This window comes from Euprymna scolopes, chromosome 39 (genome assembly GCF_053919585.1).
Source record: "Euprymna scolopes isolate OS-2025 chromosome 39, ASM5391958v1, whole genome shotgun sequence".
In the NCBI taxonomy this organism is placed as follows: Eukaryota; Metazoa; Mollusca; class Cephalopoda; order Sepiida; family Sepiolidae; genus Euprymna; species Euprymna scolopes.
Genome location: NC_136520.1, coordinates 73,236,958 through 73,264,638, shown reverse-complemented (window position 1 = coordinate 73,264,638; position 27,681 = coordinate 73,236,958). Strand labels below are relative to the sequence as shown.

The following is a 27,681-nucleotide window of genomic DNA, read 5'->3' as shown; positions in this document are numbered from 1 at the left end:
AGCTGTATGCCCCAACCATCGTAAACGGCAATAGACGAATGGATAGAAAGGGTTGAAGATAGTTCTTTAGTTGATACTTGATCCACACAATGGTAACCATCGTTGTTGGAGGCTATGGAGATCAACTTTGAAGATGAGGATAACAGTCCGCAAATAAATTGGTAGTTTAAGAGTTTATTGGTTAAATATTTTCACATGTTTTATAAAGATTAATGTTTCTTTGTTTACGATTATGTTTTAAGTAATGTATAAGTATTAAAACGAATTATGATGGTTCAAGTTGCACGTTACAACTTTGTATTCATCAAAGATTTTTGTGTAAATTTTTATTTTAATTACGTCCTTGTCTCGATTTATTTGCACTATTCACTTTACAATGGAGAAACCAGTAATTTGTGTTCAACTAATGAAATTATCGGAAATTAACAATTGTATTTTTGCAAGTTGAAGTCAGCAGAATGTTATTTACCCAGCCTGTGGCGTACCATCTTCTAGTTTTACAGCAGTAGTTTTTGAGGACGATATGAATCATCTCTGTCCATCTGTGTAGAATAGTATGGTTAATTACTCTCAATCCGTAGTAGAGCCACAAGAAAGATCTGAAGTTAATCTGACATGTGATGGATTTAGTTTAAAAAAAAAAAAAAATACCCCTTAATTTTTCTTTTACCATAAAAATGCTGAAAATGCTGCTTTTTAAATTTATCTAAATCAATCTTAAAATGTTATACGTTATTGCCATTCTTGGTTGTATGTGAAAACAGGTTGTTGAATCAAAGTTTTTTTTCTTTTTTTTTTTTTTTCCATACAGGCAGCAAACTTCAAATTATAATAAATCACACGGAAAATATTTTTATCATACAAATGTGGTTTATTACAAAGATTCATTTTTTTTGCATTTATAATTTGAAATTTTGAGCATATGGTGTAATCTAGCAGTCCAATTTTCAAACTTTACACATTAAATTAGGCACGCTGTGGTGGCACGTGGTGCCATCCTGCTGAAACCACATGATGAATTGCCAAATTAAGCTGAACTCGAAATAACCAATAGTTGCTAAATATACAATTCAAGAAAATTAAAATTGTCAATTTAAAGTTCGCTGCCTCTAAAAAAAACCAAACAAACTATCTTTATAGTCAAACACCGAGAATTTGAAAATATGAATCCCAGTACCCGACACCAACTTGTTCCCAAAATATCATGCTCTATTAGCAAAAAAAAAAAAAAAAAAAAAAAAATCGGTAAATAGATTTAAAATTTGCATGAGAATAACTTTCAAAATCTTTTTAATCAAAGAAATATAAAAAAAGTGAAAAGATTTAGAATCTTGAAACGTTTGTGTAAAAGCTCGACAGGCTTTAAATTATTTTTTGTGTAATTTTGGTGTGAGATGAACTTTGACTTTAAACATAAATAAAATTGTCTATTTAAACATAGTATAATCTGACTACATAACCTGATGGCATATACATGAAACAGCTTCAAGTTTTTACTGTAGACGATAATGTGTATATTTTTGGTTTTTACTTTCATTGTTCCGTGAATTATGAACCATATTGTCCTTTATATTTTCTGACAAAGCAAAATCTTCAATTTCAAACTTTAAATAAAGAGTCTGGGTATTTTTTTTTTATTTTTTATTTTTTTTTTTTATTTTTTATTTTTTTTTTTCATTCAAAAAAAATTTTTTTAATTTAAAATTTTTTTTATTTTTAATTTTTTATTTTATTTTATTTTTACAAAAGAATCACCACTTATCAAAGCCACTTGAGGATAAGGGTTAATGGGTGTACAGTAATCAAGGGAAACATGTCGGTCATCGTTAGTAGTGGAAATTTTGGTAAATTGAATTATTTAAAGGGATGGCTCATCAAGAACTTGTTCACGTTGGACTTAAAGACAACCATATTGTAGTCAGTTGGAAAGCAGGAAAATGTAACAGTTCCACAGACGTGCTGTTCTAAGAAAGCTTTGTTCATGGAATCTACGTTTAGGCTTAGGCACAGAGTGTGGGAAATTATTGATAGTGGTTTCAGCTAGACGAGTGTTTTTTGTGAAAGTCAGGCCAGGGGGGAACCATAGATTGGAGCTCAGATTAGCACTTGCTATGAAAATAACGTTAAAGCAGACAGGCTCGTGACGTCTCGTCTGTGGGTAGAGGTTGCAGGGAAGAGAACAGGGCGTATCCCCACTAGGTTAGAAAGTCTATTTTGAACTCTGTGAAGGCAGGATAAGCTGCTTCTAACATCTTTTTTGCATATGTTGGACGGCTTTTAAAAATTGTCTGGTTTTTGTTTTGTTTTACCATTGGAACAGGTGCTTGTGATTGCGAGAAGTTTGAGTGGATGGAGTATGTTCAGGAACTTCTGCCATTACTAACTAGCAGAGTGTTAACCCCATCAACAAAGGAAAAAGTCTATCGGGCATGTGTATGCAGCATGATGTATGGAAGTGAAACCTAGGCTGTGAGGGTTGAGGGCATTTGTTGCATGGAGAGAAATATGATGGGTTATGTGAGTCTTAAAGACCTTTAGATTTGACTGGCAGAGCTACATGGTATTGTGTAGGGCTATTAAAAAAAACAATTAGTGTGTCGAATCTATATAAAGGAGTTGTGTACGGAGAGAGGAATAGGCTGAGTGGTGGTGAGAGGGATAAGAATGTTACTTTTTACCTCCAGGCAACACCACGTAGCCTTGCTAACCTAAAAAATAAACTGGAAATGTTACTGCTCTCTAATCCACAACTCTCATTCTTCCAATGTGACCCAAGCAACAAAGTCTTCTGTTATGCACACCTTTCCTTATGAAAGAATTGAAACTAAAGAAACTGCTTACTGACTTCAATGGGGCCATTAAAACTTAATTTCATCAGATAAATATGAAAATAATGGATTTGTTGCCATAGTTAAAAATAACGTGAGTCAAAATTATTAAACATTGATTTCTCTTTCTGAGTCTCAAGTCAGATTTCCAACAAACTTTTTTTCTTTTTTTTCTTTAACTAATGAGAATACATAATTTTGGGTTCACCTTTTGCAGTGCACTAATTCTGTTTCTTCTTGGCTCAGAGTTTGATCCATGTTAGTAACTTATGATTGACATTTTTTTTTTTTTTTTTTTTTTTTTATGACTGAGATATGGCAAGTTAGGATCATTTCTATTCCTTGATCCAGGTTCAGGCTCTGACTCATGTCCATAACTTTCAAGATTTAATCTTCCTGCGCACCTCTACTTACCATTCAAATACTACCGTGTTTGAATATATGGTGCCAATTTTACTCATTTAGAACTGTTTTAAAGCTTCACAGCTCACTCATTTTTCAACCAAATTTAAAACAATTTTTACAGTTCATAAGTTACCTTCTCAACTTTTTGAAAATAAAAAAAAATAAATTTTCATTAAAACAAGTTACAATAAAATTACCATTGTTCAAAAGTCTTCAGAATAAGAACACGAGACAGTTTCTTCTGATTGGCTGTTGGTTACCATACCAACATTTTGGTCGTCAACATCTTCATAAATCATAGCGGGGATGTTGCTTGCATGCCATCTTATTTGGGTTATATAGAGTTAACAAAAGTGATGCTTTTAGCCATGCTAGGGCTGATAGTCTTTCGCTTACGACGTTGCCCATTAATTCTGTTTCTTTTTTTTTATTATTTTGTCCCTTTTGTTTATTTACTTAATTACATTTTTTATTTTTATTTTTTTTATTTTGTCAATTTAAGAAGTTGATCATTTTTATTTATGGATTGACAATGTGTATGATATTGAACGTAAAAAAAAAAATTTCAAAGCAAAGCATGGAAAAATCATGGATTACATAGAAAAAATGCAAGCATGAAAAGTAATGTGGTTAAGATTAAACTTAGAAAAGTAAAGGACTAGTTAAAACCAGAAAAGAAAAAGAAGCTATTCTAGTAAAAAAATATAAATTTATAACTTCAAATATTGCAGCTTTAAGAATTAAAAAAAAAAAATTCAATTTAACATATTGCTATATTTTAACCTATAAATTTATATTTTTTATTAGAATTTTTGTCTTTTTCTTTTCCAGTTTTAACTAGTTGTTTTACTTTTATAAGTTTAATCTTAACCATATTACTTTTCATACTCGAATTTTTCTATGTAATATAATCTAGATTTTGAGGCAAAATAATAAAGTAGGATTGGTATGGATTCGGGCCTTTTCAACAGCGATGTTAAATTAGTTTTGAACATAATCTAGACATAATCAAATAATTCTGTAGTTCCCATTTCTGCATTTATTAATTCAAGATCGTGCCCGCAGTTACTCTGGTAGCTTTCTTGAAGCTGTTTCCCAAACTATACCATCATGCAGAAATTTAAAAATAATGTGAACAAATATCTTGCTGTCCAAATATGTTATATGAACCAGTTTTAGAAAAACGTGTATAATTTTTATCCTATACTTTTCTCAAATTCTCATAGATGTATATATAATAGCTCAACGACTCCGTTTATGAAAAGTCTTTATTTTGACATGTTAACTCTCACTGACAAGATACATGCAGTGAGAGAGAATGGGAGTGGCGGATTTGCCACAAATTGTGATTACACGTGTGTGTGTGTGTGTGTGTGTGTGTGAGTGAGTGAGTGAAAGAGTGAAATATTCCATTGTTTGGTCCTTCCATATAATTAAATGACTGCAGACTTTCCCCTCCAGACCAAAGTATGCCACATGCACATTAAGTCTAGACTTTTAGCCATTATCTTGTGTAACTTGAAAATTCCATTTTAGACACATTTAGTCGTTATAGTAAAATGTTACATTGCATCCGATGAGCACACCATCACAATCGCAACATCTTTAGAGAAAGGAGTCCGTATTTTTCTCTTTAAATATTTAATCATGTCGTCGGGACCAATTCTACATGTTCCACAGATAATGTGATTACACCAACCATAACTAGCTCAAAGATGCATAGAGATGACATAATCTTTCCAATTTCTGATTCATAAATTTTCCCCTCACCAAATTCCATCCATTCTGATTGGCTGAACTCTGAAAAATCACATATTCCAGAATCCATAAGCGAATACTTACTAACATTACCTTATGGTATTATTGCACAAGTCATTACAGAGATGTAAGATGAAAAATATAAGAGCGAAAATCATTAAGCGAATTTACTTGCTTTCTTATACAAAGTTTAAAATAGGCTATCCATAAAATTCTTTGTCATAGGCGTCTACAACAGCAACTACGTCTTTGTCCAAACCTCAACAAAAACGTTTTCTTCTACCATAAAACACACTGGGTGTACATTGGTGACGTTTGAAAATGCGCATTCCATATGTATTTGTATATTGAAGAGTTTAGCTCCCAAACATTTGTGACTTTTATATTAATACTAGACTACCCGTGACCTGTTGGGTCAGTATGTTATATTAGATATGGAATTAATGTATGAGCATAATACTTGTGATGTAAAGAAAATAGTTTTTTGTGACATAACAAACATTTCTATGAAAGTATTATTAAAATGAAAGAATAGATTTCTACGAGTCGTTCTGTTTATAATTGTTTAAAAAAAAAAAACTTACAACCATTGAATGATAGGTTGTTTGCCATACTTATAGGTAAATGTGCACTGAACACATACCATAATACTTAAAGTTAAATTAAAATTTTGAAACACAAAAAAACAAACAATTGGGACGCTGAAAACGTACACATTAAAACAATACGTTTTATTGTCACGTTGATTATTTATTTGTAACACAAATTTAAAAAAAAACATTTTCGGGGTTATTTATGTTGGTAGTGTAGAAGAAAATGTATGAATGTTTTTTTAAGGTGTATTAAAAAATCGAGAATAAATTTAAAAAAAGAAGGCTGTGGGTAAATCGCCATCGTAAAATGCTCTTATGGTTGTCAATGGGTTAAAGTAGATTTAAGAAAATTGCGTTAAAATAACTTAAACGTAATATGGAAATGAACGATGTAAAAAAATGCAGAAAGTATTAACAATTGTTTATTTGGATAATTTAAATGCAAACAAAAAAAAAACGATTAGGACGCTGAAAATGTACACAGTAAAACAATAAGTTTTACTGTTGCGTTGATTATTTGTTTATGTACTCATGCGCAACCGAAAGTCGTAAACCAGATGTTGGGTTACAACACCCGTTACAAGGTCATTTGAGTTTTATAATTATAGAACGTCTTCGTCATAACTAAATTGAAGAGGTTAGTTCCCAAATATTTGCATTTTTATGCCGAAAGATAAATAGAAAAATTTATTGAACGAAATAAAACAAACTTATTTTTTGTCAACAATTTTATTTACACAATATATTTCTTTTAATAATATTCTGTATTTTTTTATTTTTTTATTGGAACAAATCATTAGAAATATACTTGACTAGCATTTCTGCCCAGTGTTGCCCGAGTATTTTGAGGTGAGGTGAGGAACCACCCAGAGTTATGCATTTCTCGCATCGTTTGATGCAGCTCTGGAGACCGTTTTTGTAGAACACCCCAGGTTGGTCCTCCAACCACGACGTGACTTCAGAAATCAAGGCTGCATCATCTGGGAAACATTTTCCTTTCAAAAACAACTTCATGGCTGGGAAGAGGTGAAAGTCAGAGGGTGCAAGGTCAGGAGAGTAGGGACGATGGGGGAGAATTTCATAACCACACGCGCGTGCTTCTGATCTGGTGACATGCAAGTTGTGGACCGGAGCGTTGTCCTGCAGGGGGAGGGTACCTTTGGTCTTACCCTACCTCTTGATTTTGATAGCTTCTCTTAATTTCCTCAAACGTGAAGCATAATAGGCTCCTGTAATTGTGGTACCCTTTGCCAGGAAATTTTTTTTTTTTTTACACAGTGATCACCACTTATCAAGGCCCAGAAGCCACTCAGGGATAAGGGTTATTGCAAGTACATTACGCTAGTGTGGAGATTTGATGAAGTGTTTACTTAAGGGGGCGGTTCATTAGGAATTTGTTAACGTTGGACTTGAAGACATCCAAGTTGTAGTCCGGTGGGAAGCAGGCAGACGGAACAGATTTCCACAGGCATGCAGTTCTAAGAAAGCTTTGTTCATGGAATCCGCGTTTTGATTTAGGCACAGATATAGAGTGGGGAAATTTTTCACGGTGGATTCGGCTAGACGGGTGTTTTTCGTGAAAGACTGGCGAGGGGAGGACCAGAGATTGGAGTTCAGACGAGCACCTGCCATGGAAATAACGATAAAACAAGGATAGGCTCGCAACGTCTCTTCTGTGGGAGAGAGGTTGCAGGGTAGAGAAAAGGGCATCCCCCACTAAACCACGAAGTCTATTTTGTATTCTGTCAAGGCAGGATAGGCTGTTTTTAGCAGCTCCTGCCCAGATATGGCAACAGTATTCCATCCTTGGACGTACTTGGCTTTTATATAGAGAATTGCATCAGTAGTGAGATATCTTCTGGAGCAGTAGAAGGATCCCACCATCTTTCCAGCAACCTTGGCAACAGACTTGATGTACGTGTTCCATTTCAGATCAGGAGTAAAGGTCAAACCCAGAAGCTTGTCAAAACACGGGGCCTCACCCAGACGAGAGCCATCCATCACAATTGATGCCAGATGGGGATCAGAGCGTTTATGATGTCATCACTACTCCGTCCTGGTCCCAGAAGACTGAGCATGACCTTGCCAGTGGAAGGCTGCACTCTTGCCTTCTTTGGAGGTGGTGAATCCAACTGGGCTTTGGTCTCTGGATCATAGTGATGGGTCTAGGTTTCATCCTGTCTTTTGAAAAACTTTGACTCATCTTCTTGGCACATCTCCAAATCTCCTCGAGCACTCAACGCATTCTCGCTTCTGGAATGGTGTGAGCAACCTGGGAATCCATCTGGCAGACACCTTATGCAAATGGTCATGAATGATAGTTTCAACAGACCCTGTACTAATCTTGACATCTTGGGCTATTTGACCAATCTTCCAAAATGGCAGTCTCAACCTGACGAACAGATGCCTCATCAATGGCAGGAGGTGGGGGGAGCAGGTCTGGAAGCTGTTTCCAGACTTCCGGCCATGTTTGAATTCACGATGCCAGTGTTTACAAGGTCATATGATGGGGCATTATCACCATAAGTTTCTTTCATTTCATCATGTCTCCTGTGGTGTGCGTCCTTTCAAATACAAAAACCAGATCACTGCTCGACATTCAACAGGCTCCATTTAACACCTGACTCCGTTCAAACATCTGTAAAACAGAAACCACAATTCAGAGCTGTAATTTGTCACATAACCCATAGAGATATAAATCATTGCACATGCAAAATTTCAGCTAGATCAGACAACTGGAAGTGGGTCAGGGGCATTACTCATTGCATGCTCCTTGTACTAGTAAAATAGTGTCCACTTGGTGATGCGAGCAATTCTTGAAATAAGAACTTAACAGCTGATTGTCAAAAAAAAAAAGATTTCCAATTTTTTTTTTTTTTTTTAATTACTAACACATAAAATCAAACTGAGAAATTTTAACAATATACACAAAATTCCATAAATTCTTTCATTGGCTGGAATCCTTTGCTGAGGGTTTTTTTTTTTTTTAATTACAAAAACAGTTAAACTAGCAAGAAATTCTGCCAAAATGTGAGCAGTCTAAAATAATGTTGGGCTTTTTTTAAACAAACAGGGCTTGTCAATTTCAAAAACTGTAGTCATCACCAAGTGACACTTCCTATTTTACCTTTACAACTTAAATATTTTGGAGAATTTAATCATTTAATCCTATCCTCAATTTCGTAGTTGCAATGTTGAAATCCTATTTCGATCTTTTGAATTTAGGTAATTATATCCATGTGAAAGATATCCCGAAACTTCTCCTTTACCATGAATTGTAAGCTATATTTACAGTAGGTGTGTATTTAAGAACCTTAAAAAAATCGAGTCATTAAAACGAAACCAAATATATACTTGCCTACCTGTGTCCCGGTGTAACCTGGGAAATTAGATGGAGTGACAATTGTAATACTCCTACAACTAATGATGTTAATAAAAGTGATATTGAGAAAAAAATGATACTCATAATAATACTAATAGAACTATACCAATGAAATAGGTTTAATGGAGAAAAGAAAGCAAATACTGTAGAACCTCAGGATACGGTTGCCCTGGGATAGTTTTTCAGGTTACAATGTGGAATACAATGTTTGTCCAGCCCTTGGTTACAGTATTTGCCCTGCCTTACGGTGTTATTTATGTTATTTGATTATATACTGTATTGCATTTTGTTACTAATTTTGAATATGTACTGTATAAAATTTTGTATAGACCCCACCATACGGCGATTTTTACCTTATGATCCCAACCCTGGAACTTATTAATGCTGTATCCCAGAGTTCTACTGTACTAAATAGAATAGTAATAAATAATATTAATACAAATAATAATAATTGTAACAGTAATATTGAGAATAGTAAAAAAAAAATAGAACAAAAAGATTACCACTACTATCTCAATACTACTACTACTAATAATAATAATAATAAAGTAAAAAAAAAAAAATGTATGAATGGAGAAAATTAAAATCGTACTATAACTGAAAGTATGTGCAATAACATGGAACCCGCAACCATCTACAACAATATCAATCATGTCTTATGGAATAACACCCAACTACCATCGTAGTTTGACAATTGTTAGATGAAACTGTTAAGAATGGCTCAATAAATAATCTTCTGTTAACTGTCCATGATGAACTATTATTTATAACAATCTTCTTTGCATGGATGAGGGAGGGGACTGTTAACTAATCTGTCCTGTCACGTAACAGATTAATTATATAAAATTGGGAAGTGACACTTTCTCTTTAAGTTCTTACAAATGAAGATAGAATATATACTAGCAGTTCAGCCTGTCTTTGCTTGGGCGCTATGTACTGTCCGTAACTTTATGTGCATATATATATATATGTTTGACTTGTCCAGGTAACCTACATCTAAAATTTCATTTGTTTAGACCCCAAATTGGCGGTGGAGTTTGGTAGATTTCAATGGTCAACCCTTTCAACTTGGACCTCTTGGCACAGCCAAATTTTCGCCCAAAAACTGATTAAAAAGCTTGCATGCCTGAATACCCTTTATGTAAAATTTCAAATGTTTAGAGCCAAAATTTGTTGAAAAGTTTGCTAGAGACTGCAAAGGTCAAATCTTTTGAACTTTGACCTCTTGACAGTAACATTTTCGGCCAAAACTCAATTAAAAAGCTTGTACTATCTTTGAATACACATTGTATACAATTTCGAATATTTAGACCAAAAATTGGCTGAGTAATTTGGTAGAAACCGCAGAGGTCAACTTTTTTTTTTTTTTTTTTAAACTTTGACCCCCCCCCTTAACATTTATTGATTTGGGCTCAAATCAACTTAAAAAGGTTGATCCGTGTTCAAGTAACCTACATCTAAAATTTCAAGTGTTTAGACCCAAAATTGGCGAGGAAGTTTGGTAGTTTTTAAAGATCAAATCATTGAACTTTGACCCCTTGGCAGTCAAATTTCTAGTCAAAAACCAATTAAAAAGACTTTTCCAAATCTCAATACCCCTTTATGTCAAATCTAGAGTCTGTAGAAAATTGACAGTAGTTTGGTAGGGAAATGTGTACACATACACAATTTCATTTTAAAATAATCTCTAGACATGTCCGGTTGAACATGACTGAGTTTCTCGACCGGGTTGTGACTTGCGATTGAAAGGGGGTTCTTTACGACAACCGATGATGCTCAGCTCAATGGTTAGATGCAGATGAAGCTCCACGACCCTTACCAAAGCCAGAGTTGCATTCAGACTACTATTCTCATTAACTGTTTAACATTTCGGTCAATGTAACCTCCCATCTTCAGGTGTATCTTGTTGAACTAGAAATGTGCCAACATTTTAAATTGAACTCTTTATTTAATCCATGAGGATTGTATGCTCTTGTTCTGTCAGCCATGACTGGGTAGACATTCTGAGTAATTTGCAATGGTATTTTGATTGTCGCCCGCACTGAGGATTACATTTTCAACTTCAGATAAACATATCTCAGCTCAAACAAAACTTTATTGATCAAAATAAACACCACCAAAATAAACACACTTTTGCCAACGCAAAAAAAGTGTGTTTATGCCAGTAACGTAAAAATCTTGCATTCTAGAGGCGTTTTTGAAGCATTTCTCCTACAGAAAGTTGTCGAGATGCTTGACAAAGTGGTAGTCGGTATGTGAGAGGTCTGGAGAGTGTAGTGGATGAGGCGGCCTAATTTGTTCAACTTCTGCAGGGTCGGTTTAGCAACGTGCAGTCGGGTATCAGTGTAGAGGAGAATTGAGCCTTTACTGTTAACTAATGCTGGGTGTGGTTGAAGTTTGCGATCCATTTCATCTTTTTATTAACAGTACTTCCTTGTTGTAATAGTTTCACCTGCATTCAAAACTTGATGAGACTGGTTACAGACAACCAAACAGCATGACCTTTTGGTGCAACTCCGGCTTCGGGAAGTGTGTGAAGCTTTGTTAGCATCTAACCATTGAGCTGAACATCGACGGTTGTTGTAAAAAACTCTTTTCATCGCAAGTCGCAACTGGCCCTTGTTGTGTAAAAGGGAAGATGACCCTTCATAACGTTTCTTTTGGTTGTGTTTAATTTGAAGCACCCATTTATCAAGTTCTTTTTGTCTTTGCAGTTTCTTCAGTGGTTGGAAATTGTATATGTTGCGTCTAATTCAAAAGCAAGTTCTTGAACAGTTGTATGTGGATTGGCTTTGACTAAGGTTCTTAGTTGATTGTCAATATTCGATGATTGACCACTACACCGATCAGCTTCAAGACACTTGTTGCCACCACAAAATTTCTTAAATCATCATTGTGCGTTCAGTGGTGGTTCCTCGGCCAAACTCAGCAGCTTTTTGGCCTGGCTTGAATTGAAATAAGAAAATTGTGCAAATTTGCTTTCTTTCCATCTTGTATTCAGTGTTCTGAAAAGAATACATAATCGTTTTAAACCGATTGCAACTTAAATGATTCGATAGCTCGAAAAATGCTCTTTAAAATGATACGTGTAAAAGTTTTATGAGATGAAAATAAAAAATTCCACAAGAACTCAACCTAATAGCAATAACCATGGACCATATATTTCAAGGTAGTTTTTACTAAAATAGGCATATTTTAAAAACTAAAGCATGTTAAGTCTTTAAAATACCATTTTGTTTGCAAATGAATATCCTTTCACATGTTTTAATAATTTACATGATATATATGAAGAGTTTTGAGAAAATAAAGTGATGAAAAGCTGCTATGAAATGATTTTGGTAACTTGTTTTTTACGTCCCCGTATACTTAAAAGCTTGGTATCATGTTTGTATGAGGAATTTTGTCATGACATTTGGGAAACTATCCGAAAATAACTCAATCTCACTTAGCATTGAGGTACAAAATAAACAGGCCCATTTTATTATTTTTTGTCTTGAAAATCAAATTTCAACATGTGAAATGAGCATTTTTTTTTTTTTTTTTTTTTTTTTTTTTTTTTCATAATCCAACTAATTTTAGTAAATCAATGTGTGCATTAAAATTGTAATTCTTAGTGTTTTCTTATTTGGTAGATACAATTTTTAATTAGTCCCCCCCCCCCAATATTAACACCTTTTCAGTGAAAGTAAACAATTTGACTTGATGGCTCAGTTAAAACTAAGCCAGCAGTTGAAGCAGCAGCCGGTGTCTTTTACTTTGATATCAACAGTTTTGTAAACTATGTTTACAGGTTTATTTTTAAAAGCAAATACACTTGTTTAAAATTAATGCAGTTGTGATTCTTCTATAAAATAGTGTCTCCTTAAAGAAATATTTTTTCAAATATACTCAACTCTAATTTGTAATAAATGATTTTGTAGCTGCCAATTTAAAAAAATAAAATAATAGACTAAAAAAAGAATTTTATTTATAAGTTACTATCCTAAAGAAAAACCTTGGAATAAAGAATAAATTGACAAAAGTAATTTAGATTAAAAAAAAGGATCAGTTTTGCATATAAATTTAATTTATAATGATTCCGCTTTTCATGACCATTTTTGCATTTTTAGAGCAGTTAGTAATCCAAATTTTGATGGTTTTACAAATTGAAAAGTGTGTTATATATATATAATTACCTTATCACTAAATCTGAGTGACAAGTCTAAAAGTACCCTCCCCCCAACAAAAAACTCCCTTAATCTTACCACTAACCCTAAGTCTGAATTCCAAATAAAAACTTTTCCATAACCCTGATGTCTAACTCTGTCCCATGGGGAGGCATTGTAAATAGGAACTCTGCCAGGCAGGTGGGGCATTTTTAGAAAATGTCAATCTACAATAATACTAAAGAAATCTTTAATTTTTAAAGTCTTAATATTAGGTTTGTTTCTTGTCTATAAAATGCATTACAATTCAACTTTGAGTCAAACAAAAACGGTCCCCTCGTGACTAAAATCGGTTCTACGCATGCGGCAGATGACGTCATGACCTGATTTACTTTGAATAGTTGAAAAACTGAACAAATTTCATGTACGTCGCGTTAGGTCAGTTGATTAGCGTGTTGGTTCATTATCTAAATGTTTTGGGTTCGAATCGTGGTGTGAGATTTGTTTTTTGTTTTTTTCCCCCCGATTATTTTTTTTTAAATTTAAATATTGAACCAGTGTTATTTAAGCCATTTTTCATGTAACGATTGTTTGTTTTTTTTTTAATATCGAAACAGGCTTATTTAAGCCATTTTTCACGTGTTCGTTTTTCTGTTTTCATCGTTCGTTTGCCTTAGGTTAGTTTTTTTTTTTTTTTTTTTTTTTTTTTTTTCCTTCAAGGTTTTGATCCCCCCCCCTCCCCAAGCTTAAGTTTTAACGTTTTCTTTTTTCCTTCGCTTATAACGAACAAACTTGGTCATTGACGTCGTTGTAACGCTCGACGACTTCCGGGCGCACACCTGTCAATTTGGTTCTTAAATAAATTCAAATATCTTTCACTAACTCATTCTGGCTGGCCGATTTTATTTTCAAACTTCACCTCAGGGCTTCGGGTTCAATCCCCCCCCCCCCCCCCCGGTTCTTTTTTATTTAACACCACACACACCTCCAAACACCCGGACAGCACTGGGTATCCCCGCTAATCTATATATATATATATATATAAAAGCGAAAATGTGTTTTTAGTGTGTGCACTTTTTCTGTATGTCCGCAAAAGGCTTTTTCTCAGGGGGCGCTCGGTCGGCTCACTCCTTAAAACTTTTTATATGCTGTCTAAATCTTAATTACCTACGAGTTAAGAACAGGGGTCGCGTCTATCTTTAATTTGCCCAACTTTTATGCGCTATTTTCAAGATTTTTTTTTTTCGATTGTCGCGTGTTTGTTTCGCTTTTCAGTATAAAAAAGTGAAACTGAATTGTATCAGCAGTTTCCTGCACACAGGCGTTTGGTCACTGTCGGTTTTCACTGTCATATCAGACAATTGCTTTCATTTGGACACCCTCCCCTAATAAAGGGGGAGCTGGTTTTCCCAACCAGACAAAGTTGGGTAAACAAACTCAAGACAACTATCCCGCAGTAAAAGAATTTGACCTCATTAAACACGCACTTAAAAAAAACTGCGGAATAGCGTGATGTCTGACCTCAATTTGAACTCCTTCACTTTTTAATTACTATATTTAACGTGTTACATTGCTTCCATTGCCGTAGCGCATGTGTTTAACGTCGGCCTATTGGCTTCAAGGCTCTGGGTTCGAGCCTATCTGCTACTAACATCCCTTTTTTTTTTTTATTCTTTTACACCTACAAAAGATTTTTTTTGTTCTATCTTTTTAAGAAGTTAACAGTTTTTATTATATTTAAACAGGGTTAAGTTTCCTTTTTGTTCTGCCCCCCCCCCCACACACACACCTACAAACACCCGGGCAAAGCCAGGTACCCCCGCTAGTCTCTCTCTCTCTCTCTATCTATATATATATATATATATATATATATATATATATAAAAGGCAAAATGTGTGACGATTTCGTGTGTCTTCAAAAGGCTTTTCTCGCACACGCTCCCGGGTTCGTTACGATCATTTACAACTGTTTATATAGGTCCTAGATAATATGTTGGATTTGGGAAAGTGTGTCGCGTCTAGATTTATTTGCGATGACTTTTACAAAATTATTGCTATTTTGGCTTCTCATGTGTTGATTCGGCTTTTTTGTATAAAAAGCAAAACTAATTCAAAGCTAAGTAAGGTTTCTCGGCATCACACTGGGAAACGTCCAGAAGCAATCAGCTTTGATCAATCTTGTATATCATACAATTGCTTTTCAATCTGGACAATTGGGAGCTACTTTCCCCCTCCCCAACATCTGTTGGGGGGAAAAAATAGTCAAATAATTTGGGTAAACAAACCCAAACGCTGCATGACTTCTATTTGACCTAATTAACGTCAAATGGAAGCAGCGGAGTTAACTTCTATTGCGCACACCTGTTTTTATAGTTAAATAAATTCAAACCTGTCTACGTATGTCGTGGTGGCCCAATGGTTAACGTCGCACTTTTTTTTTTTTTTTTTTTTTTTTTCACATTAATTTCCAACTTAAGGGTACGGGTTCGATCCTCAGACTCACCTACCAAGACATTTTTTTTTTTTTTTTATTGATATAAACCAGTTATGATATAAATCAACTAGAGTTGACTTAACATAATTAAATCCTGCTTAAATAAGAGAAAAATCCAGGTTGTCCTCGACGGTCATACATCTAAACAATCTGATATAAATATGAGAGTGCCTCAAGGGTCAATTCTTGGACCTTGATTATTCATAATATTCATAAATGACCTCCTTAACAAAATTGTTTGTAAGATGGGTATATATGCTGATGACACCATGCTCTATAACAGACAGGACAGGAAAACAAATGAACACATATCTGAAGAAATGACAGAAACACTAGAGGATGACCACCGATCTGTAGTGGAATGGGGACAAAAATGGATAGTCACATTCAATGCTGCCAAGACTAAACTTGTTTCCTTCAATAATTACAAGAAACCTTCTCTACCACCAATAGCAATGGCCAATGACTCTTTATCTGAAAGTACATCTTTTAAACTCCTTGGCCTAACGTTCACAGGAAACATGAGTTGGAAAACTTACATTGAGAGCATTGCCAGGACCGCTGTGAAAAAGGTAGGTTCTCTCTACCGTGCTAGAAAGCTACTAACACCTGAAAGTATCCTGTACCTCAATAAGGCCACCATTCGCCCATGTATGGAGTATTGTTGTCATATTTGAGCTGGTGCATCTACTACTAGTCTCTCACTTCTAGACAAGGTTCAAAAGAGTTGCCGACCTGATAGGTCCTGAACTGTCATCTAAGCTTCAGCCTCTGTCCCATCAACGAAATGTTGCATCCCTCTGCCTGTTCTATAAGTACTTTAACGGTGATTACTCAAAACTGCAAGCACTTGTACCTCCTCGACATAAATACCTCCGACAAACCCGACACGCAGCTAAATCCCACCCCTTCAGAGATCCCTAGATGTAAGAGAGCCTTCTACTCTACTAGTTTCTGCCCCAGAACCACTAGACTTTGTAATTCCCTTCCAGATTCCTGCTTCCCCAACTGTACTGACATGCAGAAGTTCAAGTGTAACGTGCATTGACATTTTGCTGCCCAACTCCCCACATAGTACCCCTGTAGCTTATGCCCTGATAGTAGCCTCCTACATCAAAGTGGCAATGTGCTTTGTTTGGGGTGAAAATGTAATAAAAAAAAAAATTAAAAAAAAAAAAAGTTTGGACACATGTATAGGCTATAATCACTTTATTACGTAAAGGTTTGGAGTTGAGGGTCAAAGGTTTTGTGTTCTAAACATATAAACTGCAGTCTATATCTCCACACTTCTAGAAGTAATCGAGATTGAATAACTTCAGAATTGATATTTGTAAACATTTCCATTTTGATAATTTTTATATGAATTTATATCTTTAAGTCGGTCATGAAAAGAAAGAGGAAGTCCATTTGCCTGAGCGATGTTATGAACTTAAAACAATGTTGGTTGCTAATGAGATAGAGAGTACTAAGTTACCCTCTCCTCTAAGATATTGCTAAAGACGGAAACAGATCACCTCCCTGAAAAGTTAGGCCCTGTCGGTGGGGCATTAGAATACGCCGACTGCCTCCCCCTGAAGAGGGTAAAAGTCCCTCAATGAGGGTCCTGGATATGACCTTAAACTATATCCAGTGGTGAGGCCCCAGCTTGTGGGCTTTGGGGAGTGTGGAGCCACCCTTTAATTAACATTGCTCCCAGGTCCACTCTGACCCGGAGTGGTAGTACTTGTTAGGGTCCCAACTATGGGTTAAATAGAAACCGACGTGAAAACAACAAATATATTCTATTAAAAAAAATTTTCTTAAATCTTTGGATTCGGCATTAAATAACCCCAAAAAGGTTGATATGCCCTAAAACAAAAACAACCAACCAACCCTGAAAAGTTGACTGCAAATATTTTACAAAAGGTTTAATTTTTTTTTTCTTTAATGAAATCATTTTAATTACTGTTAAAATCGACAAAATTATTGCATATGTATGGAAAAAAAATTATTGCATATGTATGGAAAAAAAATTATTGCATATGTATGGAAAAAAAATTATTGCATATGTATGGAAAAAAAAATTATTGCATATGTATGGAAAAAAAAATATTGCATATGTATGGAAAAAAAAATATTGCATATGTATGGAAAAAAAATTATTGCATATGTATGGAAAAAAAAATATTGCATATGTATGGAAAAAAATTATTGCATATGTATGAAAAAAAAATTATTGCATATGTATGAAAAAAAAATTATTGCATATGTATGGAAAAAAAATTATTGCATATGTATGGAAAAAAAATTATTGCATATGTATGGAAAAAAAATTATTGCATATGTATGGAAAAAAAAATTATTGCATATGTATGGAAAAAAAAATTATTGCATATGTATGGAAAAAAAAATTATTGCATATGTATGGAAAAAAAAATTATTGCATATGTATGGAAAAAAAAATTATTGCATATGTATGGAAAAAAAATTATTGCATATGTATGGAAAAAAAATTATTGCATATGTATGGAAAAAAAATTATTGCATATGTATGAAAAAAAATTATTGCATATGTATGGAAAAAAAATTATTGCATATGTATGGAAAAAAAATTATTGCATATGTATGGAAAAAAAATTATTGCATATGTATGGAAAAAAAATTATTGCATATGTATGGAAAAAAAATTATTGCATATGTATGGAAAAAAAATTATTGCATATGTATGGAAAAAAAAATTATTGCATATGTATGGAAAAAAAAATTATTGCATATGTATGGAAAAAAAAATTATTGCATATGTATGGAAAAAAAAATTATTGCATATGTATGGAAAAAAAAATTATTGCATATGTATGGAAAAAAAAATATTGCATATGTATGGAAAAAAAAATATTGCATATGTATGGAAAAAAAAATATTGCATATGTATGGAAAAAAAAATATTGCATATGTATGGAAAAAAAATTATTGCATATGTATGGAAAAAAAAATATTGCATGACAAATAACACCAGACTAATTCATGCAAATAAAGTATTAAAAATTCTCTCTTCGGGCCGTTCGTCTCTACACTATTTCTACAGTATTTCAAAATGCTGTTGTATTGCAGATTTAAATAATCCATTTTGATGGGAACATATGAATGATAAGTATTTTTTGTATTTTACAAAATGAAATTTGATACAGAAGAATAGACAACTCAAATTTTTCAGCAAACAGTGTCAGATAAAAAAACGATTTTTTGCTAAAGAAAAAAAAATCTTTAAATATTTCATAAAGTATCTTTTATATAATATTAAAAACAAATTCAAATCAGTGAAAAACTTTTCATTTTATTAAAAAAAAATAATTAAGTATAATGCAAATTTTTTTATCCGATGCTATTTTGATGACTTGGAGTCACCTATTTTCTGCATTATCTGAAATTGAAATTTTGATCTTTGACAAAATTACGGGTGGGGTGGGGGGATCAAAATTCAAAGGATAAATATGCAGCTACACTATCTTCAACTGCTTAATTATTTCCAGTATCCAGATTTTTTAGGGCATTCAATTTTAGTAAAATATTTATTTTTTTTAAATGTCATGATTTATTTTTATGATTGTAGGATAACACAGAGATCCACTTCCGTGTCAGGATGACAACAAAAATGGAAAAGTTGAAACGATCATATAGTGAGCGACAAGTAAGTGGAAACTTTTTTCTAATTTTTTGCGCAAACTCCTTAACGTTATTAGAAAATCTGTGACGTGGTATTGTTGATCATCTTCAACAGTGTTGTTACATTTTAACGTGTGGAGATAGTCACAAAGGATCCCCCCCCCCCCAAAAAAAATGTGAAATCAGCGTTTTTCTAGTTAAAATTAAAGGCATTTATTCATAGTACTTTCCAAAGTGTGTTGCATCTTGGTTTAAAAATCTTCTAGTTCATCTTGTCTGCCATTACAAAACCCTGCCCTTGACACGAGCTTTAAAGTCGCTGCCACTGACCACATCTTTTGCTGACACATGCATTTTTCTAGTCATTGCCACATGGTGCATTTTTGTCTCTCTACCTTTTCTTTCCCTTCTCTTCCTCCTCTGTGAGGTCACATCATGCACCGGCTTTGTTATTTATATACATGTCATGCTGCTGCTGCTAACATGGCATGTGGCTCCATTATATTCTTACCTTTTACTAAGGGGTTCACTAATTATGTACGACAAATTAAGCCACAACAACTGCTTCTGTTGATTTTTTATTTATGTAATATTTAGGCACAACATCCGGGCAACTTGGGATTTTTATGTCAAGAACAAGAAGCAATAGATTTTAATTTAGATGAACTGCATTTTTTTTTTTTTTTTTTTTGACTTTTAACCTAAAAGAACTTTGACTTTTTTTTATATTCTAAGTCTGAAAAATATTTTTACAAGAATAAAAAAAAAAACGGCAGGAACAGATTGTTCAAAAAAAAGAAAAAAAAAAACAGATTGTTGTGCCTGCATAGCATCTGAATAGAGAATCAGGAGTTGTGCCTTGTTGTAGATTTGTTGTGCTTGAATTTGTCATGCAGAATTAGTAAAATTATCCTTATCAATCTCTAGCTTTGTGTGTAAAAAAAAAAAAAAGCCATGGCGTTGCATCCATGTGTTTCGTCTTTTCTACTGATGTCTTGTTTTTTCTCGTTTTATTAAAGTGAATAAACTGAATGCAAATAGTTTGTATTCTATTAATTTTTGCTAGAGTAACAAGAATTTTACACTCTTTGACCTTTTGGCTTGGAGCAAAGTGTAGTATCTGCTTATTTTCGGTGTCAAACAAACTGGAAAATGATGAATGGTGTATTTAGAAAGATAAGACCAATTGTCTAATTAATACAAATTATCACTTTGCATCTCCAAAAATTCCAAAACCAATTGTATGGGATTAAAGTTTAAAAAAAATAGGGGGAGAGGGGAGCAGTGATTGATGCAGTACAAATCCTATTTGATCTATTGTGTTCAACTAATATCACTAGAAACTAGCAGGAAGATCCGATGTTCTTCGGAATTGAAGGAAGATCGTTGTATGCTCACTATGCCCATAGTACCCGCTTCCTGTTTCGCCCTTTAATATAGTTGGGAGAAACTGAAAAATAGGAAAACTTTGACTTGTACAAATAGTTTTAATTTAATTTAATCTAATACAGTTTTAAAGGAGTGTTGTTCCTATTTACATGTGCAATAATCTGGTCTATTTGCATATTTAACTCTTTAACTGTTTTTATCAGGCCATGAACGTCTAGTGTATAAATATTTTATGCTCGACTAGTGGTCTTGAACATCTAGTCTCTGCGTATACATGTCTTGGTAGAGCTGGTTCTGTTTGCGTGCAAAACAGGAAGCCCAGATGAATAGTTGTTTTTATATTTTATTCGCTTCCAGGTGTCTCATCACAGCAGACTGGAGTGAATGACAGTCTTTGCTTGTGGGGAGCCTGTTTATCCCATCTTGTCTCTTTGGCGTCTAAGAATGAGTTCACTAAAATTAACTCGGCTTCTTCAAATCGGGACACCTAACACGTCAGATCCGATCTCCTTTTGCATACCCTCCGGTGCAACTTGTTTCGTTACGGTTTGATTCATGTCACAGCATGACCCTTTGTGCACCTACATCTCGCTCAACTAATTGTTTACCATGCTAGATAGATAATTAGATAGATAAACCAATACCTGAATAAATACTTTCTACTCGGCGTTTACTTAATACTTTGGGTCACTTAAAGCTGGGATCATGTAAATATTTATCACATCGTGGTTAACAGATAAAAGATCATATCCATTGTCCTCTCCCAGAGAATTTTTGTACATATGTAAATTAGAAAAATTTATGTGCATGTATAAGTTCCAGAAAATTTTTTGTACATGTAGGGCTTGCATAAAAATGATATTTGGAGCTTTAAGAGTGTTATACTCTTGTATCCTCCTCCCTGTTAGATTTTGAGATTTGGGAACATTTTCGTTATCTTGATAAGTTTTTTTTTCTATAGGAAACACACACGGTTTGATATTAGAAATACTCTCTGCCCAACTTCACTAAAATAGTGACGTTTGATTAATGTTGTCAGCATAAAATAACAAAATGGGTTGATATGCACTTTTTTTTTTTTAATTGTATGAAGCTGAAAATTAATCACTCGCTTGAAAATTATTTTATTTCATTTTTTTAGGGTGTCCCTGTCAATTCATTGAGATTCTTATTTGATGGTCGAAGAATAAATGATGATGAAACCCCAAAGCAGGTAAACATATTTTCAATTTCAATCTAATTTCTTCAAAATTTCTAACATTTACAGAAAAAAAAATCTGCACTTGAAATTCACATAAAAAATTTGTGCACAAAGAGAGAAACATTTAAATATAAAAATAAAATTGTGACGTTTTATAATTCTTATTTGTATTAAATACTATACTAGGTTTGTTTAGTAGGTGATTGTTGGCGAGGACCTGTGGCATAATGCATAAAGTACTGGATATATTCTTCTGGAGGTTGAAGGTTCAATCTTCAGTGTGGATGATACTAAGAATACAATTGCAATTTATTTGACATTTTTTTTTATTATTGCTTTTTTCATTCCAAACAAGGCACAGTGCCACTTGGATGTAAGGGGTAACTATTGTGACAGTATTTGCAGGGATACTATGTAGGGAGTTGAGCAGCAACATGTCTGTTCACATACTTAAATGTCTGTATGTTAGTACAGTCGGAAGCACAGCCCTATAAGGGAATTCCAGAGTTTAGCAGTTCAAGGGAAGAAACTATTTGAGTAGCTTTTCTGGCATCTAGGCATCTCTACAGTGTAAGAATGGGATTTTGTTGATCGAATGAAAGTAGGCTATCCGTTTGTATTAAATAAAAGCCCCGTTCAAAATTTTGTGCAGATTTTAAGTTTGGCAATGTACACCTGGAGAAAGTCGGAGTTTAAATCTCAAACGTGAAAATAACAGTAAAGTAGTAGAACAGTAGTTCGAATAATCAAAATATGACAAATAATCAACCCTCATCTCATAAAACCCAGAAAAAACAGAAGAGAATTGTGCTTGTATAAAAAGACATAGATGAATTTTTTTTTTTTAAATTTTTATTTATTTATTGTAAGAACAAAACAATTTAAATAAATATAAGACAGACAAGTTGACAAACTTTAAGCAGAGAATTCAATTAATGCACTCAATTTGGCCAACTAGAGTTTCTGTTGATATAGCACGTATAATGTATAATAAACTTTTTTTTTTTTTTTTTATTTAAAAAAGTTTTTTTTTTTTTTTAATCTGTTGTTACATGGCAATAACTGTTAGTGGTAAAGTTATGATCAATTCTATGCTGAAGGACCCCGCCCCCCCCCTTTCTGTTGCATGAAGGCTGGGGCATCCAAGGCTGTCCTTATAATGGGCTGAGAGATCTAGCATCTTTGGCCTTTTTACTGGCGGCAATATTTCCGGTCATTCAGCACATTTTTTTTAGCTGCTAATACTCCAGTTTTGAGAAATTTTCATTTTGAAATGGGATTTCAAGAAATGGAATATGTTTGGAAATTTTTAAGCTTAAAATATCTAAGTTTTTAGTTGCCTATAACCCTAACTGTGGTCTCTACCTGAGTTCACAATAGACACGAAAGTCCAGATTTATCAGGCACTTGTTTGGACGATCCTTGTCTTTGAGACCTGGCCGATAAGAGCTGTAGATCTCCAAAGGCTGGTAGTTTGACTTTTACTGCCTCCGCCAAATTCTGCAAGACTGCTGGCACCATTTCGTATCAATGCCAAAATTACGACGCAATGCAAGATCATCCCTTCTCAACCAGTCTCTTTTAAAGAAACTTTGTGAGTTTGGCCATACTGCACACTGCAACTGGAGTTCAACAAAACAACAGCTCCAGAACCACTTGAAGGTTGATGATGATGATGCCAAGGAGGCCAGCTGAATATGTAGTTACACACCATCAAAGCTGACATCTAACCTAGCTCGGGTTCACAGGTCTATGGTATTCGTCACTGGTCTTGAGACTGACTGCCCATCATTATCTTGTCTGCTGCAAACTGTCATGTGTAGTCAGCTTTCATCATCATCTGAGAGGATTCAACTTAACCCATCCTGAATGAATGTTGCGTCACGTTAAGTAAGCTTGAATTACAGAGAAATAGTGTTTGCACATGGTAGTTCTTCAAAATAGACAGATATACTTTATTACTGATATTGAGCCATTTCCAAGGTCAAGAGATCTAATATTTTGAAAGGGTATTCTAATCCCTCAAATTTATCAGTTGAGATTCTGTGTATCAAAATACATTTTGTCAGTCACATTTTTTAAAAATATGTTGCAGAATTTGTTTCCTTTCGAAATATCAGAAATGTTCACTTTCAGAAGTGGCTAATATTGCGTTGATAATAAATAATAAAATTCCCAACAAATAAAATATTAATGGAAATCTTCTTTCTATCCTTGACAAAGTTTAAAAAAAAAAATACTTTACCATAACAAAATAATTATAGCACTAACATGATGTCATAGCTTTGATTTACATTTTGTTTTGTTTCAAGATATGAATTCAAACACGAGTGATAATAAAAAATAAGAAACGTTATCAATAAGATGATTCCAATACAATTACCGATTCTGATTCGTTATGAATCTCTAAATATTTAACTATAAAGTTGTCATCTTTTGCAGATTACTGCAAAAATACATTAAATGTGCAGATATTTTCTCAAACATTTAAAAAAAAAAAAAAACCTTGGGGGATATATAGATTCCAGTTGTACTGGTTGTTTAAAATGAATATTTATTTTAATTTTACTCCTAACAGTATTAGATTTTGTTTCAAGTTCTGATCCCCCCCCCCCCCGATTCGTGATTAATCATCCGGACACTAATTATCAATAACGTTGAAAATTATTTTGATCTGAAACTATTTTGCTTAAACTATTTTGCTTAAACTATTTTGCTTAAACTGTTTTGCTTAAGCTGTTTTGCTTAAGCTGTTTTGCTTAAGCTGTTTTGCTTAAGCTGTTTTGCTTTAACTGTTTTGCTTTAACTGTTTTGCCATTTTGAGGCAATTTTTATTTTGAGGCCATTTTTATTGCTGTTAAGTCCAAATGAAATTTCATTGAGAATTGAGACATTAATAATAAAAAAAAAAAGTTAAACAGTAGTCCATACTATTTAAATTCCTTGGTACTTGTACAGTTTAATCAAGACATTAAAAAATGAAAATATTGAAAAAAAGTTTATATTGTACGCATCTGTTATGGAATGAAGTTCTCTGAAAAAAAATTTCACTTAATTTCATCAAGTAGTTTTTATTTTACAGCGAAAAAACAATTTATGATACCGAGCAAAAGGTTCGATTTTTAGGAAGAAAATCTAGTTATTAAAGATGGGGAGGGAGTGTCGGCGCTTTAACTGGAGTTATCTCCTTGTGGCGTTTATAAACTCCAAACAAAATTTAAAAAAAACAAAAAAAACAAGATGTCTGCCTTCAACGTGCTCTCATAAAAGTTTTTCTGCTGTAAAAAAAAAAAAAACACTGCTCAATCAAATTAAGTGAAATTTTTTTTCAGAGATCTTTGTAAAAATGGATACGTACAATATAACTTTTTCAATATTTTCATTTTTTAATGTCTTGATTAAACTGTACAAGTACCAATTTCTTTAGCCAAACTTGTTGTATATATTTTGTAAAAGTCTAACTACAATCTTTTTAAAGATTTTCTTTTAATATTGACATGGATATTCAAGGAATAACTTTGTATTTATTTCGTCAGTTGTCGAATTTATCAACTTTATTTCTTTAATATGTAGAACACATAAAAGCATTAAACTAATCTCACCAGGGAATTTTTTTCTTTGTTTTTAACTGCTATATAAATTATCTAGATTCTAGTTGCTGTGTGTGTGTGTGCGGACAACTCAAAAAAATTTTGGATTTACAGACTGGAAATTTGGTATATAGGGTATTCAGACACGTGGAAAAACATTTTAATCAGTTTCCATCTGGAAAAAAGGACTGCTAAGGGGTCAAAATTGGTACTTGTGGGGGGAGGGGTTCATTAGATTTTTAACTGTTTCACGAGTACGCATGTGAAAACCGTTCACAGGATGGGTTCCTTATGTTAAGAATAAGTAGGTTTGAAACACCTTTAAAGAAGGAGTCAAGCTGGCCTAATGGTTATGGTACTTGATCGCTGCCTTTTAAGTTTTGGTTTCAGTCTCGGCACGTCATTTCATACAAGAAGTGAACTGTTTAGAAAAAAACATAATACTCACCTGCACGTCTCGGTTTCTTTCCGTGTTTTAAGAAATTAAGTTTAATACCAGGCAATGCTGGGTACGTCTGCTAGTATGGATATAAATTTGCTAGCTTAGATAATAAAAAAAATAAAACATGTAATCTAATTTATTTATTTATTTTTCTTTTCAGCTTGAGATGGAAGATGATGATGTCATTGAAGTCTACCAAGAGCAAACAGGTGGTTGCTAGAGGGGGGTGCTGACTGCTCATTTTTATTAATAATGGCTATCTTGTGTGGACGTTTTCTCATCAGGACAAACCTACTGACCAGTATGGACACAAGGATCTGAGGGGGGGGTTGGGAGGTGATGAAAGGGTGTGTTCTCTACCCCCCTCTCCTTTTTTCTCCTAACCTCCTCAGTTGGTATCTGACGATCGAATGTTGCTGCAACCAACAACAGCAGCAGCATCTTAACCCCACAGCCTAACCATCAATCATCATCATTTGCATTACCAAAAAAAAAAAAAATAAAACAAGGATCTGGTTTATTGGATGTGACATGTGACTCTACTTGCGACCTCTTCTTTAATTTTTTTTTTTTTTTCTCCTTTGATTACATAATTATTTTTAGGATTGGACATTTTTTGACCACTGCCTTGGGCAGTTCCATCTCAAATGACCGACTGACCTGAGTTTGACTGATTGACTGGACGACCCCCCCCCCCTTCTTGATCTACGTATGAACAATGTGCAACAGCCCTCCCCCCCCTTACTATTTCACACAGATTTTAGATATTTGGTTATATTTTGGCAAGCCAATTTTGACCACATCTTTAGTATTTTTTTTTTCTTTTTGAAAAAAAAAAAATATAAGCATCTCTTCATTCTTGAGACTATTATTATTGAACAGTTTGGACCTTTTTTCTTTTTTGTTGTTTTTGTTTTTTACAATGGCGTTACCACTTATCAAGGCCCAGAGGCCACTCAAGGATAAGGGTTAATGGGTGTATGTTAGTCAGTTGGACAGTATCGTAATCATTAATTGAAATTTGGTAAATTAGATTACTTAAGGGGACGTCTCATCCCGAACATGTTCACGTTGGATTTGAAGACGACCATATTGTAGTCAGCAGGGAAACTGAAGAGTTCCACAGACGTGCGGTTCTAAGAAGTTTTGTTTATGAAATCCATGTTTTAGGTTTAGGCACAGATAAAGAGTCGGGGAAATTATTGATAGTGGCTTCAGCTAGACAAGTGTTTTCTTTCTTTTTTTTTTTTTTTTTAATATTGTAATAAAAAAAAAAAAAAAAAAAGTGCTGTTAATTTTACTTGTTAAACCCTGTAAAACGGCTATATGGACACTATCATCAGTTTTTATTTCTACTCTGACCCTTATCCCTGACTAATCTCTTGTCCTTGATACGCACTGACTATAATATGACAAAACAAAAGCTTTTTTTTTTTTTTATATTTCAATAAATATTAGATTGATAAAACAAATTTAAGATTAAAAAAAAATAAAAGTCGAAAGTTGTATCCATCAGTTAAATTGTATCGTTGTTTCCGCCATCCCACTTTCCCCACTCTGAACTTGCAACAATAGTAAATATTTCATCATCTTCTATGCCTAACCCTCATCTTGTCAATTTTCTTTTTTCTCTCACGGACATCATTACCAGAGCTTTGCTCTTTGTAACTATTGGTTACAATGTTTGTACATAGTTTGGATATCCTTCCTCGGTTGTTTTTGTCTTTGTATAATTCACATCAGCACTTGTGTTATAGAAGCAATTTAAAAAATGATTGTTTTTTAAATGATGCTTTTGATAAAATGGCAAGTT

General features: G+C 33.7%; 1 protein-coding gene across 1 annotated transcript in view; it reads left to right on the top strand.

Annotated features, from left to right (window-relative positions):
* LOC145263868 (small ubiquitin-related modifier 1-like) overlaps positions 1-27,383 on the top strand; it is a 37,518-nt gene extending 10,135 nt beyond the window's left edge. The window contains exons 3-5 of the mRNA XM_080120940.1: positions 19,194-19,271; positions 21,777-21,848; positions 26,029-27,383. Coding sequence (XP_079977066.1) covers positions 19,194-19,271; positions 21,777-21,848; positions 26,029-26,088 — 210 coding nt within the window. The 3' untranslated portion in view covers positions 26,089-27,383. The remainder of the gene's footprint in view (positions 1-19,193; positions 19,272-21,776; positions 21,849-26,028) is intronic.
* The last annotated feature ends 298 nt before the right edge of the window (positions 27,384-27,681 follow it).